Source organism: Ochotona princeps, chromosome 8 (assembly GCF_030435755.1).
Source record: "Ochotona princeps isolate mOchPri1 chromosome 8, mOchPri1.hap1, whole genome shotgun sequence".
Taxonomy (NCBI): domain Eukaryota; kingdom Metazoa; phylum Chordata; class Mammalia; order Lagomorpha; family Ochotonidae; genus Ochotona; species Ochotona princeps.
In genome coordinates, this window is record NC_080839.1 from 7442991 (window position 1) to 7463353 (window position 20363).

The window sequence follows — 20363 nt, forward strand, 5'->3', positions numbered from 1 at the left end:
CCCTATGCCAGAACACCTACCCTTCCTGTATGCTTTGAATCATTCTTAGGGGGGCTTGCAATAATGCATACACTATAAAATCATATAAGCAGTTGTTACACTGCATTGGTTGGGGAATCATGAGAATAAATCTCACAGGTGCATTTCTTTTTTTTTTTTTTTTTTTTGGATTTTTCATCTGTAATTCTTGGAATCTGAGCATGAAGAACCTGAAAGCATAACAGCTTGTTTGCCTCAGCAGGTAGGTGAAAGGTTAAAGGTATGCAATATCCATAAATAACACAGTGCAGGGCTTTGCGTGTTAGAATCCTTCATGAGTGCAAAATATGGTTAGTGAATGGGTTGGGAGAAGGAGGGCAGAGTTCAGGGGAACAACTGTATTCTGATCTGTGCTCTGGCACTCGCCGTGATGGCTGCGTGTAGGCATTCCATTGTCAGCCACTCCACCAGCCACTCCACCGGTTCCCGCAACTCTCAGGTTACAGAGCTGCCGGGCTGCTCTCTGCACTCGTGATAAATTCTCTCCTTCATGGTTTATTTTCATGAAGGCTGGACTGAAGCGTTAGCATTAGGTCCTCTTCTTCGGAGTTGTGAAGTAGTAGAGTTCAATGACAATTGGTAAATGTACACCAGGCACAGTGGTTATCAGTTGGGGAAGATGGTTTTTGAACGATTAAGTGTCAGTTCAAGTTTGTACAGTAAGTTTGTAGTGATGCTGGGATCTGACTTACTATTTTGAAGTTTCTATGAGTTTTCTTTCTTCTTTTCCCAACATGGACCCAAGAGGCAGAAATACACAGAGCTATCAGAAGAATATTTCAGTATGTTCTACATTCATAATATTCCTTCATAGGCCCTAAAATGCATCCCAAATCAATTTGGAATAGGTAGGTTCTAGAAAAATTCTCTACCATCTCTAATTTTTCCTTGAGTGTTTGGCTTTAAATCATTCATAGGAATCATTTTGTAAGACCTTCAAGCATCATTCAAGGTCATTCTGAACAAAAAGTAAGATATTTAGTAGTATGATTACTAGTCTATTTTACTCCTAGAACATAAATATACAAGGTGAAGCAGCAGCCACTAGATCTTATTTTTAAAGAGTTAGTGCATCAGGCCAGCATTGTGGTTGCAATGGATTAAGTCATTGCCTATGAAGCTGGCATGCCAGTTATGTTCTGGTATAAGTCTTGCTTGCTCCATTTCTACCTTCCTGCTAATGTGTCTGGGAAAACAGCAGAAAACGGCCCATGTACTTGAGCTGCTGCCAATTGTGTGAGAGGCCCAGATGGAGTCCCTAGCTCCTATTTTGGCCTAGCTGGTTCCAGCCTTTGCAGTCATTCGGAGAACGAACCAGCATATGGAAGATCTCTTCAATATTTCCCTCTATCTCTAACTCTGCCTTTCAAATGAATAAAAATAGTAGCTTTTAAGATAATTAAGCATGGCATACAGGGGTGAGGCTAGTTATACTATCATTGCCCTTTACCAGTGCTAAACTCTTTAACTGTAGATTGACTTCTGGGTCCATTTTTGACTGTGCAGCATGTACTCATGCAGTCAACCCTCAAATGAAACTGCCTATGCTGTTTAGGAGTCCACTGTCTAATTTCCCTGACTTCCAGAGAACACAATTTGTGAGATCTCATTAATCCTGTAACAAATGTGTCAATGCCCACAGTGTAAATGCGTTTTAAGGTACAAAAGGGTTCAAATTGGCAATGAAGTGTCAAACAAGCAATCCATGGACAGAGTTCTATTTAAGTGTGTAGATGTGAAAGTTCTCCCTTGAACTGAAAAAATAAATAATATAGTCCTTACTGCAGCTTTGCTTCAGTGCAGGACCTTGTCAGCCACTGAGCACTTACAGCTGAAGAGAGCAGCAAATGCCTGGTCAGGGTAAGGTGCCTAGGGTCCCTAACCACTCTAGCTAGTTAACTTCGACTCACTACTTCTGACTTTTCACTGCAGAATGTTATAAGAAAGCTTTGAAAAAGAAGAAGCTACGCGAGAGCCTTTTGGGGCCCTGCTGGCTCTTACTGATGGCTCGCCAGATCTGGCAGAAGATTAGTGTGAAGCAGATGAAGGCCCAGTTCCATTCATGATTCTTCCCAATGGTGGACACGCCCATGAAGATGAAGATGAGGGTCTCGCTGACGCTGCTCAGCATCTTCATGAAATACTTGATAGTCGTATAGGATGTCTGGGACACATTTTCTTCCACGTACTTTTTCATTGTCACTGCACAGGCTGTGATCCTACAAGTGGAACAGAGTGTCAAAATGAACAAGGCGTGGCCCCGCTGCCAATGGTCCCCATACTGGCAGTGCTGCAGGGGCAGGACACCTGCTTTTCTCCAGAAAGGCCATCTGCATTGCCCTTCTTTGGCCTTAGGTTTCCCACAGACTTTCATTCTTCATCTTATTCCCTCACAAATAGGTCCCCACAGATGCAAGCTGATGGTGGTGGGAAAAGGAAGTATGCAGGAGCTTTCCACGATAAAATTGTGTGCAACTTATGCAAGCAAGCTGGGAGTGGAGCACTGTCTCCTCTCCGTCACGGAGGCCTTGGATCCTCTCTCCTACACTCCACAAGAGTCATGGGTACTGTAGTGTGGTCATAGGACAGAGAACACACCAGAAGCCAGGAATGCCAGTTCTTCCTGGTGTGCCTTTCTCAGCTTTAGAATTAAATTTTCAAAAAAAAAAAAAAAAAAACCAAGCCTACCAAGATCCAAATTTATCCTTCAAATTTTCCCAACTCTTCCATGCCTCAACATTTCTGAATATTCTAAATTGATGTTATAATTGCTACACTCTCCTTAGGCAAATCATGAGGGAAAAAAAGGCCAGACACAAATACTGAAGAGAGATTTGTTTGGCAAAGGACCTAAGTCGGATGTTACACCTTTAAGGATGATTGTCAACAATCATGCACTTTCTGGAAGCCTGATTCACATGAGGCATTCTACATTCAGGGTTCAGCTGCTGTTGGTACTCACGCCAAGATGCCAGAGAGGTAGAGTGTCTCAGCGACCAAGTAAGACAGATAGCTGAACATGAAGACGATCAGTGGCTCAATAGCAGAGATATTCTGAGTGAAGCGTGTGATGAACGCAGAAATGAATCCAAAAATAATGCCGAAAAATACCCCCCCACAGCCCACAACAATGAATCGCGCACATCCGGCCAAAATGTCAACAGGTTCTATGCTTTCAAATTTATGCATCTTTGTGAAGGCAATCAGTATGTTGTATAAGACCTAGGCAAAAAAAAAAAATACTAGTTAGAAATGTAAAATACTACACATGCAAATTCACAACTTTGCATCAAGCAGAGTAATAATAAAATATTCCACAGCAATTATTAATACAGCCGCTAGTTTGTAATATTATATTCTCAATGATTCTGCTAAGTGTAGTTATAATTAAGCACTTTCACACTAGTTCATCACATGATCCATGTTTATGGAGATAGAACTGATAATTCTCAGATTTGATCATTATACATTGTATACATGTTTGAATGTTGATATTTTTACACATTAGTGTCAACTGATTATGTCAATTAAAATATTAATAATAATAACTTAAATATTTTGGAAAGGTTTTTGGCCTAAGAGATTAACGTTTCTGTGTCCTCTATCAAAATGATTGGGTTCAATCCCTGTCCCTGGCTCTGGCTCCAGTCTTCGGCTCATGCAGACCCTAGGAAGCCATAATGAAGGCTCAAGTGCGTGAATTATTGCTACCCTCAGGGGAGATGTGCGTTGTGTTCCAGCTCCTAACTAGGGCCTGGTTCACCCCCAACCAGGATGGACATTTGGGAAGTGAACCAGCAGTTGTTTTTCTGCCTCCTTCTGTCCCTTTAACAAATTCTTTTTTTACCAAAACAAAACAAAACAAAACAAAACCTGCATAGTTACTGTGTGCCAGTCTTCTTGATCAGCTTAATCTGTCAGCGGATTATATTCCCTGTAAGCTTCTAACGCAGCCTTCCATGTGTGCTCTATAATGAACAACAGAGTCCTTTGAAGTGTTTCTCTTTTTATTTGAAAGGTGAAGAGTCAAAGAGACAGAAGGATAGAGTTCCATCTGCTAGCTCTTTTCCAAAAGAACCCAAGAGGAAGGCTGGGCCAGATCAGAGTCAGCAGCCACCAACTCAATTCAGGTCTCCCACAGGAGTGGCCAGGACTCAATTGCTTGAGCCATCATTTGTTTCCTCCCACCGTGTGCGTTGGAGAGCAGATGGCTCCTGACTCCGGAAGTCTGCTGTGGAATGTGGGCACCGCCAGCCCATGATGCCTGGCTCAGCATTCTCTTCTAAGGTGATCAAAAGGTTAAACTCCCTAAAAAGCAGGGTGTGGAAGGGACATTGCAGGAGAAAAAGGCTTCTGGAAATTTCATGGGCCTTTTGTGGACAGTCAATCCTGAGAGTGTAACTCCTGCCTTGACTGGAGTCTGTGAGAGCCACCAAGGTGTGAAAATGATTCCTGTGCATGCGTGCAGCTTGAGTCGGAACATCCTGTTAGCGTACCAGGAGCTATACTAGAGATGATCCCCGGGGTGGCCCACAGGCCATATGGCATTCCCTTTAGATAAAAGACAGCTGTTTTCTTACCCAGAGATGGGCAATACATGTTTGATCATCTGCTGAAGCTGTTCTTAGAGTGGTTCTTTGTTCATAAACAGCTGGAGTACACTGAAAACAAACCTCCCTTTCATTTCATCTTTTTTAAATCTCATTCCAAGCTGTATATCACATTTGTTAAAGATAATTTGTGACTTCTGCTCTAAGGACATACAAAAGTAGGATAAGTCATATGGGGATAGGAATCCTTGCCTCGGGGACCGTAGAGTCTAATCATTAATACATTTTTCACTATCCATTTCTGCACAGAGGTAAAAGCCAGGCAATGAGGCTCTTGGATTTGGAATGTGGATGCAGAACAAGTCAGGCCTCTTGGTAGCTCAGTGTGACTTGTGCTGATTCAGGATGTTGTTATCAGCGGATTTTGCTGGTGGGAGAGAGGAATGACGTGCACCAATCAGATTTACTGAGAAAAAGCACAAAGGAAAACCCCACAAATAATGTACAAACCACCTCAGAGAGAAGCACTGTAAGCATTAATATGTCTTCTCTAATCCCACTTGTCTGTTTGGCACCTGTCATCCACCTCTCTGTGGAAGTTAGAATCTGCAAGCCTGATGGGAGTGCAACTGTCCAGTCCCTGGTGGCATCTTTGTTCCCCTGTTGCTACTAGCTAAGCACGGAGCGTGGCAAAAACACCAAGGCAGACCATTTCCTGGGAGGCACAGGATGCCTCCGATGAGTGTCCTTACCCTGAAGACTGCTGGATTAGCTTGATAAACTCTGAGAAATTCAGGAAGATTATCCCACGTTGTTTCTCTACATCACCTCGCCTCAGTCTGCACTGTGACTTGAGGGCTTGGCCCTTGCCCCTGGTTCCCTTTCTATTGTCTCACACAGATGATTCCTGTAATAAATATTTGTGTTCATAATGCTCTCAGGATATCCAATCCATGAACAGGGCAGGTAACATCTATCTGGCATCACCCTTATTTTCCAAAACTCACACAATACTGACCTTTTATTTAAATAGAGGCCATGGTTTAAAATTTTCTTCAACGACACATTAATCATTCCATAGTATGTTATTCAACTTCATGGAGTTTTTTAATTTCTTTTTTTCCTTCCTATTTTTGATTTTGTATTGTAGCTTTTCACTTAAGGGAATGTATAGTAACTGTGTAATGGAGACTATCATATCCAGATATGAGGATACAATGTAGTATGCATCTCTATTTCCAGATCAAAGATGGACTCCCAATGAGGCTGTTTACCATATTTTGACAATAGGATGCTGGATTCTCTGCCATTGTCTGTGCTGCAATGAGGGACATACGACTGTGTATGAAGAACTATACTATAGTAATAATATAGGGGAACTTAATGGGGCAGGGAGGTAACTTGGGAGGGGGGTGGGAAATCCCAGGGCCTATGGAACTTTATCATAAAATGATAAAGATAATAATAATGATAATAGCAAAAATAATTTAAAAAGCAAAAATCTTGACTGAATATCTGAAATATATTTGTGACTTTTGGTTCAAAATGAATGCTAAAGGACATTAGTGGTCATTTCCTAATTCAGTGAGTTTGTTCAGTCTAATTTCACTCACTATCTGTCCACAGAGAAACCCATGTCTGGGTCATAGAAGTCCAGAGCATTGCACCTGTAGAATGCCAGTGACCTTCAAAGGAGTGAAGCCAGGCACCATTCCACAAACCCAGCAAAGGAAACTTGAATGTGGATCAGTGAGACCTAGGTTATTTGACTCCCAAATTAGAACAAACGAAGGGAATATGATGGGACCCACATATTTAAATATTGCTACCATAAACCAAAACTCTTTTACATAGTTCCCCAAACTGTAAGTAGCTACCCAGTCCATTTCAATGACTTAGAATAGTTAAACAGATAAACTGCTCCTGGAGACCACCCTGCCAGGCCACAAAGTACCTCACAAGCTGAAGAAGCCTCTATAATTTAAGATTGTACTTACAGACACAATCTATAGAGATACAGGGGAAATATTTTTTCCTTTAAAATTACCAGACTCTGGGGATAACTTTATAATTTCAAATACTCTTCTTTTGATTCTTTTTAAATCTTAATCTAATCTTCTTCCTTTTTAAAGTTTGAGTGATAAATATTAGTTATTCTTTAAAATATTGACATCATCTGTGTATTTAAAATTTTACTACCTTTACTATTGTCGTCCTTTTATTTACCTTGTATTTAATTTGTTCTATTTTTTATAGTTTCTTCTGGTAGAAATTATGTCCCCATATGGACACCGGTTTTAATCCAGAGGGCCCTGCTTCCCATTCAGCTCCCTGCTTGCGGCCTGGGAAAGTAGTCGAGGACGGCCCAAAGCCTTGGGACCCTTCACTCATATGGGAGACCCAGAAGAAGTTCCTGGCTCTAGGCTTTGGATCAGCCACGCTCCAGCTTTTGCATCCACTTGGGGAGTGAACCAATGGACAGAAGCTCTTCCTCTCTGTCTCTCCTACTCTCTGTATTAAAAAAAAAAAATGAAAGAAAAAGAAAAACACGAAACAAAACAGTCAACGAACAAAGCTAGTCCTGGTGGGGAGTGAAATTTGGACTATCACACACTGGAGGCAGAGTTTCCATCTTCCCTAGCCATCACCTGGAGATGAGGCTAAAGTAACCTGCACAACAGGTTCTGCAGGATGCCTTCCATTTATGTAATCATTGAGAAAGCTACAAGGAAACTACTGGTCTGTCAGCACCTTCCAAACAGCTGGCTCCTTGGGTTTCTCACACTGTAGCCTAACACTCACAAACCCTTCAGAATGCATGCAAGTGTGTTGTGAGAAATGGAACAACATTGAAAATGACAGGACCAGAAAACTCTTGAGGCTGTATTTGGAGTTCCAGGATCTTCTTCCAGGTCAGGGATGTCCACTAATGCAGTATGCATGCTCCTAGGATGTGTCTGTAGCTGGAAGGATTTATAGAACATAGCAAATGGGGCAGACAACAATGTGCCGTGGATAAGTAACGGTATGGAACAACTCTATCACATATCTGATGTCCATTATTGAGTCCCACCTCTGCTCCTGACCTAGCTTCCTGCAAAGCACACCTGGGAGGCAGCAGACGATGTTCCAAATTCTTACATCCTCATCATCACCCAGGTAGAAACCCAGGCAGAGTTCTAGGTTCCTGGCTGTGATGTGGAGAGTGCTGAATCAGCAGAAGGAAGAACTTAGAGAGAGAGTTGTCACTGTGCCTTTCCAATAAATAAAGCGTTAAAAAGGAACGAAAATGCGGAAGAGTAGGCAAATCCTTGACTGCAGGTGAAGACGAGTGGTTTACAAAGAGCAAGGAATGAATTAAATCTTTGTAGCATGTCTCTCCTGCAAGACAAGGGACTGAGTCTGTTTCCTGACACTAAGTGAACACTTAAGGCAGCTGGGGAGAAGTGCAGGCTGTTGGAAGAGGCGTCCTACCAACAGCTTCCCCTTGCCACTCAGCGCTCATTCCAATGATTCCCCGAAGAGTTACCCATAAATTGCTGTGCTCCTTAAATTTTTTTTTTCCAAATCCATCTGCATAGCTGTTCAACCTTTCCTCTAAGCAAAGAAAGGCCAATTCCACCAAGAGTGAGGCTTTGTTCTGTTTTGCCCTTGTGAGCCAGAGTGAGCTGCATTAAGCGGAATGCAGCAGAGACTGCTAAAAAGCAACCTGCACAGTTCACACTTCAGCCCTTCTGCTGCTCCTACACTGAGGGGCAAATGAACCGAATGAGAGGTAAGGGTCTGCTGGGGAAAACCATAATGACATAATGGTTGAAATGTCCCCGTCTTAGCCTGTCTGTCTTCGGCATAGCTCTGAATGAATTAACTCTCCCTAAGGGACCCATCTTTGCTGAGCTTGGGTTAAGGGAATCTGGGCCCAGAGGAGCAGGAGGAAAAGACCTCAGGGGTTGTAGAAGGTTTGGGTCACTGGCTACTGTCCCAAACATCTCAGAAGTTTCATTGTGACTCATTTCTATTTCAAGATCCAAAAAACATCTATTGCTCTCTCAAGCTGTCCTTCAGGTTCTTAGGCATATTCCTGGGAGAAATGTAGTCATCAGCTTGGGGGGCTGACTCATCCAGACCCTACTGTATTAGCTAGTCCTGAGTCCTGAACAGATGTGTCAGAAAGTATTCAAATGTCACCCCTGGTTTCATTTTAGTACTAAGGTCTCTCCCCCAGGAGGAGCTTAAGCCTCATGATCATGTCATACAGCCTACCTTGGGGCATGTTTCTGAACTGGGCCTGCGTGAATATGTGCCAGCCCCAATCTGTGACGACAAGAACTTCCCCTCTTCCATATTCATTTTCCCCCCAAAATACAAGATGTTCATATGCCCAGCTTGCAAAATCACAGCTTTGGGCATTATTCCCTGTGGCAAATAAATTGCTTTGCATGACAGCTCCTTCTGGCGAGTTTCTTCGAACTTTAAGCAGGAAGCAGGGCCCTGATTCGGGGTGGGTGAGATCAGGAATTCGATTTACTTCCTCTGTGTCAGTGAACTTCTGCCCCTTCTAGCACACAACCGCTGCTCAAGCTGCCCTCATGTCTCCCGGCTACTCTCACCTCCACAACTGGCAAGGGAGCTTCATTGACCACTACCTCTCTCTCTCTCACACACACATACACATACACACACACAGCCCCCAGAGGGCCTCACTGCCACAGGCGGCCGTGGGCTGAGGTCAGCAAGTAGATCTCTTGGCTTAGAGTGTATATTTGAAGGCGATTACTAGGTTCCTACACTAGGTAACCATGCAGACCTGCGCAGCCTGGCTGGGTGGCAGTGTTAGCTGCCAGGCACCCAAAGCCAACCAAATCACAGGGCTCTGGTTCTCTCTATCTCTGTGCCTGTGGTCACCAAGCACACTGCTCTGCCTGGGTCCTCTCTAGCATACAAGAAGGGCAAGGGGGACAAACACTCATCATCTACCATGTCCCTGCTGTCTTGAATTCTTACCTCCATCCATCCTCTGAGGTTGCCTCAATTATTCCTGTTTTACATGAGCTGAGGAAACTGAGGCTCAGCTTATGGAACAGCTTGTGGGTCCACATCTCCTATACACATTGAGTGCCCCATGTCTCTGGCCAGGGAAACTGCCTGCCGGACTCCCTCTCTCTGAATCTAAACAGCATGAATGGGAATGAGGAAAAGAACGCGAAGAAAGGAGCATCTGCCTGTGCTTGCACCAGGGTCCTATTCCAGTCTGCTTGCAGTTCTTCTCTAAGAAGAGTGCACATGGACAGACAGAAGACACCAGGGTGTCACTTAAAACGTGGAGGGAGGGGCTTGCGCAGTGGTTTATCAGCCTAACTCTCCACCTGTAGTGCCAGCATCCCATATGGGCACTGATTCAACTCCCAGATACTCCACTTCCCAATCCAGCTCCCCTCCTTATGGTCTGGCACAGCAGTGGAGAATCGCTCAAGTCCATGGAGTCCTGTATTAACCCGGGAGACCTGGAAGAAGCTCCTGGCTCCTAGCTTTAGATCAGCTCAGCTGAAGCTGTTGCAGCTACTTGGGGAATGAACCAGCAGATGGAAGATGTCACTCTCTCTGTCTCTCCTCTCTCTTCCTCCCTCTCCTTCTCTCTCTCTCTCTCTCTCTCTCTGTAATTCTGACTTTCAAGTTAAATGACAAGTGTTTAAAACAGAAAGAACATGGAGAGAAGAACCCTAAGGCTCAGAAGCATGCATGTGGGTGGTCTTTGATGGTCACCAAGCGCCATGCAGCCCTTCCTGTGCTGGGTGCTGTTTCCAGTGCCTCCTTGTGTGTCGCCTGGCTGGAGCCTTCCACAGTCTGAGGCTCAGAGACACTGAGTGATTTGCCTGGAGTCACACAGCTTGCAAGACGTGGAAGCAGGCCTTGACCAGGGCATGTCCCTACTGTTTATAGATCCCATTACACCAATTGCATATTAAATGGAACTGGAAAATGCTCCATATGCAGTCTGCTGTGGCAGCCGTAGCTGCCTTCCTGCTATGATTCTGGCCATGAGCGTGAACTGAGAGAACTGGTCATTTTCTCCATCCCCTTGGAAACAACATTGTAAAAGAAAACAAAAACTGTACTTCTTTCAGTGATACAGTGCTATACTTGGGGCGGTCCCTGTGGTCAAGGTAATAAGTAAATCTGCCTTCTGACTTCTTTATCTGTGCATGTTTGTGCTGAGGGCACCTGACATCCACTGTTGAGGCAGGTTTCCAGTGGCTGACAGAGCAGTCACTGCTTCCTTTGCTTACACTCGCAGGGATGCTCAGGTGATTGGAGTCACGACCTAGGTTACCCAGCAAGGCGGAAAAAAGGCGGACCAAGAGCCAGAGGAGGAGATGCCGCACTACTCCCACTGTGCTGCAGCGCCTCCTTCTCTGCAGGGACACGGCAGTTCTTTGGCAGAGAAAGATGTGGAGCAGGGTCACAGGGAACCCACAATCACAGACTGCTCTTGGGGTGCGCCAGACCTCCTGCTGGACAGAGGCCCTTGGGCAGGCTCCCTCCTCAATCAGAGGGTTACTGCAAGGCCTCAGCTCAAAATACAGCTGGACTGCAACACGGTTGAAAGTACCAGTTACTTCCAAGCTACTTTCTAAATCCAGCCCTGAGGCTTCTCTGGTTTCACTGAGGAACCCGGCAGTGGCCCTGCACACCCCTGCACACACTTAGACGCTCATGGCACTCCGGTGATGGCACAGTCCCTGGGTGTGACATGTGGGCGAACCTCACCATGGCCAACGCAACAGCAGCACCTGCAGGCTGGCGGGGGTCACACTCTGCACTCTCAAAAACTCCCATTGAAACAGTAAAGGCCCCTGTGGAAGCAGTGAAGCCTTGAGAAAGTGCCACAGCTGCTGCTGGCCGAGGGATCGCAGCCAGAAACCCAGCTGGACCTGGGAAATGTCCAGCTCAGGGCAGCAGTACCCCATGGCAGCAGGTCACCTCTGTCCATTGGTGAGAATCAGAGACTGCTTCCCCATAATTATGAATATATATGTCCGCACCATACAGTTCCCTGGACCATTCAATTTGCTGTTGGCCTAAGCAGGTACCAACAGAGACTTTCTGGAAAGTCTAGGAAACTGTGGAACAAGGCCTGAAAACCAAGTTCAAGGTCATGTGCTGCCTTGACAAAATCAGCAGGGCCCCACCAGCCTAAATGCAAATTCTCCTCAGCATACAGTACCTTAGATAGTGTTCCCAACCAGCCTTAACACCTGCTTATCAACAGGGCCAGGCCCAGTTCCTGCTTCTCCCTGGGTTTCATTCCCTTGCAGCCCATAGAATTACTCACACAGGCCAACCCTATTCTTTTTGGCAAAGCAGAATTCACCTCTCTTCTGTCATTATCAGAAAGCCGGCCCTGCTGAGCCCATTACAGCTCATCTATTCCCAAGTGAGCCTCAGGGTGGACTTGAATAGTAGGGTGCAGAGTTACAGAAAAAAGAGAGAGAGAGGAAGAAAGGTCTTCCAAGGATGGGAGCTCCATGTAGGTCTCCCACATGGGTAGAAAGGGACCAAGAATTTATGTCACCTTCTGCTGCTCTCCCAGGCACTCATTACAAAGAAACTAGCTTTGAAGTGGAAGAGCTGGACTTGAACTAGCTTGTGTGTAGCTTAGTGGCATTGCTGGCAGCAGATGAAGCTGCTGTGCCACCATGCCAGACACTAGTTAACTTCATCCTACAGAGATACACAAGGGTGCTTTTCAAAGCTCATGGAAAAGTGGAATTAACAGATACAGAGATACGGGTCCAAAACAGCTTGAGAATGCATGAATATTTTCATGACATGCATTTGTAATGATCTTTCGGGAGACTTCATAAGCACAAATTTCAAAAACTTTTTTGCCACAAAACGAATGTATCTTTTAATTATATTTTCCATGAGCTTTTTGAAAAACCTGCCTATGTTAACCACAAGGGGATGAGGATGAGGATGAAGTTTGATGGGTGAGAGTCAACGTCGACATATGCTACTGTTTTGGCTAATAACAAAAACTTTGGAAAACCATTAGCATGGGTTGCTGCTTGGTCACTGCAAATCTACCTTGAAGGAGAGAATTCCAGGTTGTCACTCACGAACATATGTGAACAATGAAGTACAAATCAGGTGTCAGGGAAAGTCCCCAGACCTGGGTCACACGGCATGTCCCACAGCAGCCAAGCCACCCGCAGCCTTCTCCACAGTCCTGTGTACCTTCTCCCGTCTCCCTCCCAACCACTGCCCCTTGACCCTTGCCATCTCACCACACTAATGCCATCATTGAGGAGGGCCTCCCCGAAGATCATCATGTAGAGCTGTTCGTTCACCCGTGCCTCCTCAAACACAGCCAGCACGGCCACGGGGTCCACGGACGAGATGAGGCTGCCAAAGAGCAGGTTGTGCAACAGGTTGACGTCGCTGAGGCCGAAGGCCTTGATTTGACAGATGAGGTAGAGGGAGAGGCCAGTGCCAAAGGCATTCACCAGGGCCCCTGGTCCTGCCCACCACAGGATGGAGCCGATGTTCTCAAAAAAGGGCCTGGTGGGCATGAAGTAACCGCTCTCCAGCACCATGGGTGGAAGGAGGTACAGGAAATAGATGCTGGAATCCATGACGGGAGGGGATTTGTGGTCGGTGCCAAAGATGATGCCGCCCACCAGAGCCCCCACGAGGATGAGGAGGCAGCTCTCAGGCATGAGGCCAGGCAGTCTGTGGTAGAGATGGAAGCCTGGGGAAGAAGAGAGCTACGTGAGCTGTTTGCTCTTGCAAAGCCCAACAGATGGGACCGTGGGCACATGGGCTGGCGTCTCTGAGCTCATCCGTCACAGGAACTGGAAGTGAGTGCTATGGGGGCTGTAAATGAGATGGAGCAGTCAGCATACGCAGCTCAGGGCAGCTCACAGGAGCTTGTAGCAGCTCGTTCTCCCTCCCCGCTCTTCCTCTTCCTTCCTGCTTCCCCATCTTCCACGGCCCGGGAGGGCACGCGCAGCAAAGCTGAGAGTGAGGAGCCCAGCGTCAAACACACACAGGCTGTCGCAGTGGCTAGAACTCAGCTTCTTACCCATCCACCCAACTCCCTTCCTCACCAACGAAACACACAAACTAAAAACACAATTTGGGATAGCAAGCTCATTGCCATCTGGTCAGCCACTGAAAGTAGAAGCCAGCTTCCTTTTCATGAACCAGGTTCCATCACTATGGCTCCCTCATGCCCTCAGCTCTGAATTTCTGCAGTGACGAAATCTGTCCCTTCCCTCCTAATCCATCCCCGTTGCTTTTATTTAGGGTCACCCATTTTTAAATCTGACTGTTGCATTTGCCTGTTGATCTCCCACCTCACTCTTTGGTCTTCAGGCCACTCCACATTCTACTACACGAACATTCTGCTACAATATGCGAAATATCTATTTCTCCTGTTTAGCACACCAGAATGCATACAAGTCATCTCACAGATTTTAAACTCAGAATACTTGTTGAAAGATCAAACCGCTAGTAAATACCTGTGGTGGCAAACTAAAGGCGTTTTCTCTATTGGCATTTCAGAAACATAACAGGAGCCAACATGGTTAGAGAGCATGTAAGTACACGAAGGCACTCCAAAGCATTTGTGGGATTGAATATTAGTTTACTTCATGCAAAAAGAATTTTAAGTCCATTTTAAGTTCACGATCTTCATTTCCATGAATTTTTAAATGATTTTAAAATGATTGATTTTTATTAGAAAATTGGATCTACACAGAAATGGAGAGATAGAGAGAAACAGCTTCCATCAGCTAGTTCTCTCCCCAAGTGGCTGCAACGGCTGGAGCTGAGTCCATCTGAAGCCAGGAGCCAGGAGCCAGGAACTTCTTCTGGGTTTCCCATAAGGGTGTGGTGTCCTTAGTTTGGGGCCATCTTCTACTGCTTTCCCAGGCCACAAGCAGGGAGTTAGATGGGAAGTGGAGCAGCTAGGACACAAACTGGTGCCCATATGGGAACCCAGCACATGCAAGATGACTTTTTTCAGTAGGCTATCACATGGGCGCTTCCATGAATTTTTGAGGCTCTTATACCCTGAAGTGCATATTGAATATGCCAAGAAATGTGGTAAGATGCTGGAGTTCTGAGAGTCACTTTGGGGGTCTCTCAAGTCCCATCACACCCTCCTCTGCTTTTATAAACTCCGCAGAATCCCTTTCTTGTGCTCTTACTGCATTATTATAATTATTCGTATTGTCTTTTTCCTGATTTTCTTTGGATTTTTCTTTTTCTCTGTCTTATCCCATTCAATCTGGAAGGCTAAGCTTTCCCAAGAATCCCCTCGAAGAAATAATGTGTCTTCTAAGGATTTATTCAGTCAGTAACAGTGATCCCTGTCCACCATTTATTTGGGGCATATCTCCCCTGCTAATCGCTAAATGTCCCCAACTTTGGTAGAATGACGTATGGTTCTATTTTAGCAGAGCATTCTGTCCACACATTATCTGTTGGCTAAATGTGTCAATAAGTGGATAATTGAATAAATGAAGGGGCTTCCTCAGAGATGCTTTTACACAAGAAGAAACTGACCAGGCTGTTGGAAAGTGACTAGGATGCAGGCATAGTTCAGCTGCAGAATGAGAGTTGCTTTCTTCAGGGAAAACTTGCGGAGCCAAAGAAGAGAAAAAAGACTGGCTGGGCCAGACACTTTAGATGCTCATTGATCAGATCTACTTCCAGCAGACGTTCTGAACTGGAACAAGAACTGGAAGAGCTGGAAGATGATTTTGACTCAAGTAACAAAGGATCTTGAATTCAAAGCTGAGGAAAGCAGAATTGCTCTGTAAATCACCGGGAGGCAGCGAAGGTCTCCTTGGGAATCTTTGGTTCCTGGGTTCTCCATTCCAGATGACAATTTCTTCCTCCTTCTTTTTCTCCCCTTGAGTCCCCCCTTTCTTACCTCCTCTTTCTCTCTTTAATCCTCTTCCTACTGCTTTTCCTCTTATTTCAGTACCTACATTAGCAAAACTTAGTATTCATCGACTTGGTACGAGAGTACGTGGCGTGATTCTCTTGCACTATGTGAGCCGCAATTTGGCTTTGCTTCCAGGAATCGAGTTCACTGAATGGAACTAGTTGTGCTCTACTCCACTGTAGCAAGAGGAGCTACAGGTCCACAACGAAGGCACTTTTAAAGGGAAAGGCCACATGCATTTCACATGTGAAAGCTGTTCTCCTCTTTTACAGTGAATACTAGTTAGCCAATTTGTGATTTTATGGCTTAGCCACTTAAACTTAAATGACACAAATAACAAAGTCCTTCCTGAATCAAAGATGACCTATACTCACTCAAGGACACTCTTCTGTGATGTCCCAAGAAATGAAACAGAAGTTAAGGATAAGCCACAACATCTGGGGTGACCATTTAGTATCTTCTTTCATCTTTATTTTGTTGGATGATTTTCCCTTACACTGCCTATCTGTCTTTGTTCAGCTGATCTGCCCTTCTGCATTCCCTGAGGTCTTTGGGGGTTAGAGACACGGACATTGCCATGTATTACATGATACAATAATCATCCGCTCAGGAAGTGATTTCTATGAGAACAAGCCTTAAAAAATAAGGTTAGCTCCTTAGTGTGACTCAATTTCTTTGAACAAATCACACAAGAGTTCTTCAAACTAACAATGTTGCGTTCAGTCTTGACACTTTACTAGCTTAAAATACACGGCAATTAGAAGGGCACATTTGGTGAACACACCATTTCACCAACTCCCCAAGAAGGGAGGTAGGCAGAACTTGCCTACTGGACTGCATGGCTCAGCTGTATTTACAAAGAAACTTTATATATATATATATCAGCATCCAAATGTTTCAGGGACTCCACTACAATATGGTAAAACTGTGAATTCTAAAATTACCAAATCTGTGGGTGACATGAAGGAGACGTCATATGTACTGAGATAATTGTATCAAGATGACACTTCGGAACAGTCTGGTTCTGAGGAGACACGGAGGTGGGCTTAGGGATTAAACAGTCACGAAGTGTAAACCACTACTTTGATTTTTGACAGGAAGATCCTTTGAGTGGAATTGAGTCTAGTCACTGCAATTTATTCATTTCACAAAGGAAATCAGCCCCACCAGCTCTGCTTAGCTAGCTGAAAATCAGTAGTTTACTGCTACTATTTTATCTGCCCTGCATCCCATTTCTGTGTGACTTCAGACTTGCCTATGTTTCTCTTGCTCCTGACTCTGTCAATTTGCAGGGAGCACATGTCCTCTGTAAAGAATCAACAGTGGGTGCCACTGATGAACCCACAAGCCCACAGCAGAGAACTGGAGGAGAAACACAAAGCCAGGCCTGAACTCTCCCACCTGCAGCATCCTGAGGGCTGTGTGCTTTGTTCTAGATATTTTAAAGCATGGAACTCAGGACTTGGGCACAACAACATCACATGGCTATCACTCTGAAATGAGACAGAATCAGAGCAACCCAGGGCCCAGAAGTATACACTTACATTTCAAGGCACAGTCCTGAGGCACTGAATAGCTTTGTAAGAGATTTGCTGACGTTTTTCTGCTTTGAAAGAATTGCAACGTAATATCACTATCCGTCAAAACCTACTTCGCCCTAACACCCATAAGGCAATGTCACATGCATCTTCTCACGGGCAAAACAACTCCTCAAAGGAAGCATTTGAGCACTTACCTATTTTTGCAAGGGATGCTAGAAGTATCCACAGGGTGACCTCATAAGGAATCTGTACATAATCATAGTCCAGCTCAAAAACAGATATCCCCTCATCTGGCCCTGAGCTGGCAGCAGCAAACCAAGACTTAGGTCCATGCCGGGCAGTGGAGTTGGTGGATTTATCCAGGTCAGAAGATGCTTCAGAACGTGCAAGGGCCATGAGCAACAGCAACCACATCCAAGGACTGAAAGGCTCAAAGGGCAGCAAACCCATGCTCATGCGTTTCTCCTACCTACACATCTGCAGTGGCCAGGGCTTCCAGAAACAGCTGTTTGTGCATGAATCAGCAGCGAGGCAAACACTATTTGTTGGCCATTCCAAGAGTCTGCAGGTGCTGTGGAGTTCTGCATGCAGTTGTTTTCTGATCTTCTTGAAACCGTTTGTGTTCAGGCAACCTGGCTTCTGTCTCAAGCACAGTCACTCAGCAGATCGGGTGGAGCGCAGTGGGCTATCTGTAGGATCTCTGTCTGAACATCTCTTGGAGAAGTCTGAAGGGGGGAAATAGCTCTCCATTCAAGGCTGTTTCTTCACTTCAGTGCAGATGGGTGTCTTCTTGTGAGTGAAAACGAAAAAGGACCTGAGAGCGCTCATTCCATCTGTCACTGGGATCCAGACAGTGAGGAGCAGAATCCGGCTTCTCGGGCAGACTCCTTGAATGAGCTACCTGTTTTGCACCTGTTCCTTCCTCCTCTCTCCGCTAACTGACTTGTTTTGCGTGGCCAAGGCAGCAGGTAGCTGAGAAGGCACACTTAATTATTTGCACTGATTTGACTTCTGTAATGAAATGCTGCCTTCTTCGGAGGTTACGCTGCTGACACCTGGTGGGCCCTCCCTGTACTACGCCTCTGAGATCTTCAATAAGAAAAGACAGAGCAATCATGCAATTAACAAACAAGTTAGGGAGGGCATTTTTGAGAAGGAAGAACTTTCCAACAATTAGGTCAGGCCATAGATGTAAATGTGGACTTTTCTGTCAAACTTCTGTCACACCTTCTGTATGAATGAATAGAGAGCTGGAGGAGGTGGGAACTTGCAAGCAAGCCTTGCCTATTTCTGGATATTTCCGGATTCTGTGAGCTGTCATCCGCAGAATTCAAGTGGCAGATAAACCTTTCTCAGTGTTTTGAGAAATCAAGAATCAATGAGCAAGCTCCAGGCTCAGACCTCAAGTCATCAAATTCTAAGGCTTTTAAATAAAAATTCGAAATTTTTATTGTAGCCTAGGAGTCCAAAATAAGAAATATCACAGAGTACTTTTAGAACAATTTTGAGATCAGTTTTTTTTTTTTATGAATCTACTTTTCATCTATATTTGCACAAGTGACCTTGGCCGAGCTATAAACTTTCCTAAGAATCTTCACCTGAAACATGAAATGATAGATACATGAAGTAATGTGTTGGCACACGAGCTACATCAAGTTTTGTTACTTGTAGCCACTCTCCTTATCAAGTATGATACAACGCAACGCTGATGCTATAGTGAACAGTATTTGGTAGAAATGAAGATTGCAATCAGTAGTTCATGTGCTACCTCAACAACTCTTTCACATCAGACTGTAAGATAACTTGTAGGCCCCAGCACAATGGCTCAGTGGCTAAATCCTCACCTTGCACATGCCAGGATCCCATATCAGCTCTAGTTCATGTTCCAGCTGCTCCACTTCCCATCCAGCTCCCTGCTTGTGGCCTGAGAAGCAGTAGAGGACGACTCAAAGCCTTGGGACCCTGCACTTGCATAGGAGATCCAGAAGAAGCTCCACAAATGACTAGAGCTGAGCCAATCTGAAGCCAGGAGTTAAGAGCTTCTTCTGGGTCTCCTACACTGGTGCAGGGTCCCAAGACTTTGGGCGATCCTCCATTGTTTTCCCAAGACATAAGCAGGGTGATAGATTAGAACTAGAGCAACCAGGACACAAACAGGCACTGATATGGGATGCTGGTCCATGCAGGTGGGGGATTAGCCAACTGAGCCATCACGTCAGACTCATTATTTCCTATTTCTAACAAGAGCGCATGAGGGGCCAACATTTTAGTTCAGCAGCTAAAGCCGTTTTCTGTGAAACTGGCACCAATGTGAGCCCTGATTTATGTATGGCCTGCTCTGCTTTCAATCCAGCTCCCAGCTAATGTTCTGAGATAAGAAGCAGAAGATGGCTCAAGTGTTGGGGTCATCTAGAGAGTGAACCAACAGGTGGAAGAGGTGCGTGTGTGTGTGTACGCATGTCTATAACTCTTTCATATAAATAAATACATCTTTTATAAAAGAAAAGTACACGAATAACCTTGCTTTAGAAAATTTATTTAAATATTCTATTTTTCTTTTCTTTGTTTTTCATCTTTTACTTTTCATCTAAACAGAAATGAGCGAAAATTTTATCACAATGTTTTGTGCAGACACGGGAGAGAAATGGAATGGAAAAGCCATCTATTCTGGCTGATTTTTGTAAAATTCACTTTCCTTGTCAGAGCCTGTTATCTCATCTGTAGAATAAAGATGTTATCCACCAAGTACTCCTGTCCTGCTCTGAATTTCCAAGTCATTGCAAAATAAGGCAACATATTTACCTAACTGCTAAAACCACTGTTAGACAAGTCACACCAACCCAGGGTGGGTACTAGCTTTATGTCAGCAAGCTACTAATTACAGTCAAGGCTCAGTTCATAAGCTCGTCAGTCCTTCCACCCATGTCGTCTTTCACCAAGATTCATGAACACTCTTTCTACATCATTTCCCTAGTAGAGTACCCAGAGGTGATGTGGAAACTTCCATGACTGGCACAAACCAAGGGTGACACACACGAGAGGAAAAGCGAAGCCAGGGAGAAGAATGCCCGCAACACCAGTTCAAGAAGCTTCACTGACTCTCCAATGAAACAAACCTCCCTGATGACCCTCATCATAAACAGTAGCATTGGTATATACTCTTGGAGATTGGATTAAGAGCCCACTGTAACTGATTAAAATGTTCAAATATCTTTAGGAGCTGGAAGAGTCTCTGGCTCGACCTCTTTGCTTTCCCTGTGTCTGCACTCAATCTGA

General features: G+C 44.8%; 1 protein-coding gene across 1 annotated transcript in view; it reads right to left on the reverse strand.

The window, feature by feature from the left end:
- Positions 1-17537, reverse strand: part of SLC9A4 (solute carrier family 9 member A4) — a 40767-nt gene extending 23230 nt beyond the window's left edge. The window contains exons 1-4 of the mRNA XM_058668307.1: positions 17282-17537; positions 12878-13341; positions 3002-3261; positions 2041-2258 (exon numbers count right to left, since the gene is read on the reverse strand). Of these exons, the coding sequence (XP_058524290.1) occupies positions 2041-2258; positions 3002-3261; positions 12878-13341; positions 17282-17537 (1198 nt within the window). The remainder of the gene's footprint in view (positions 1-2040; positions 2259-3001; positions 3262-12877; positions 13342-17281) is intronic.
- Positions 17538-20363: the final 2826 nt, after the last annotated feature.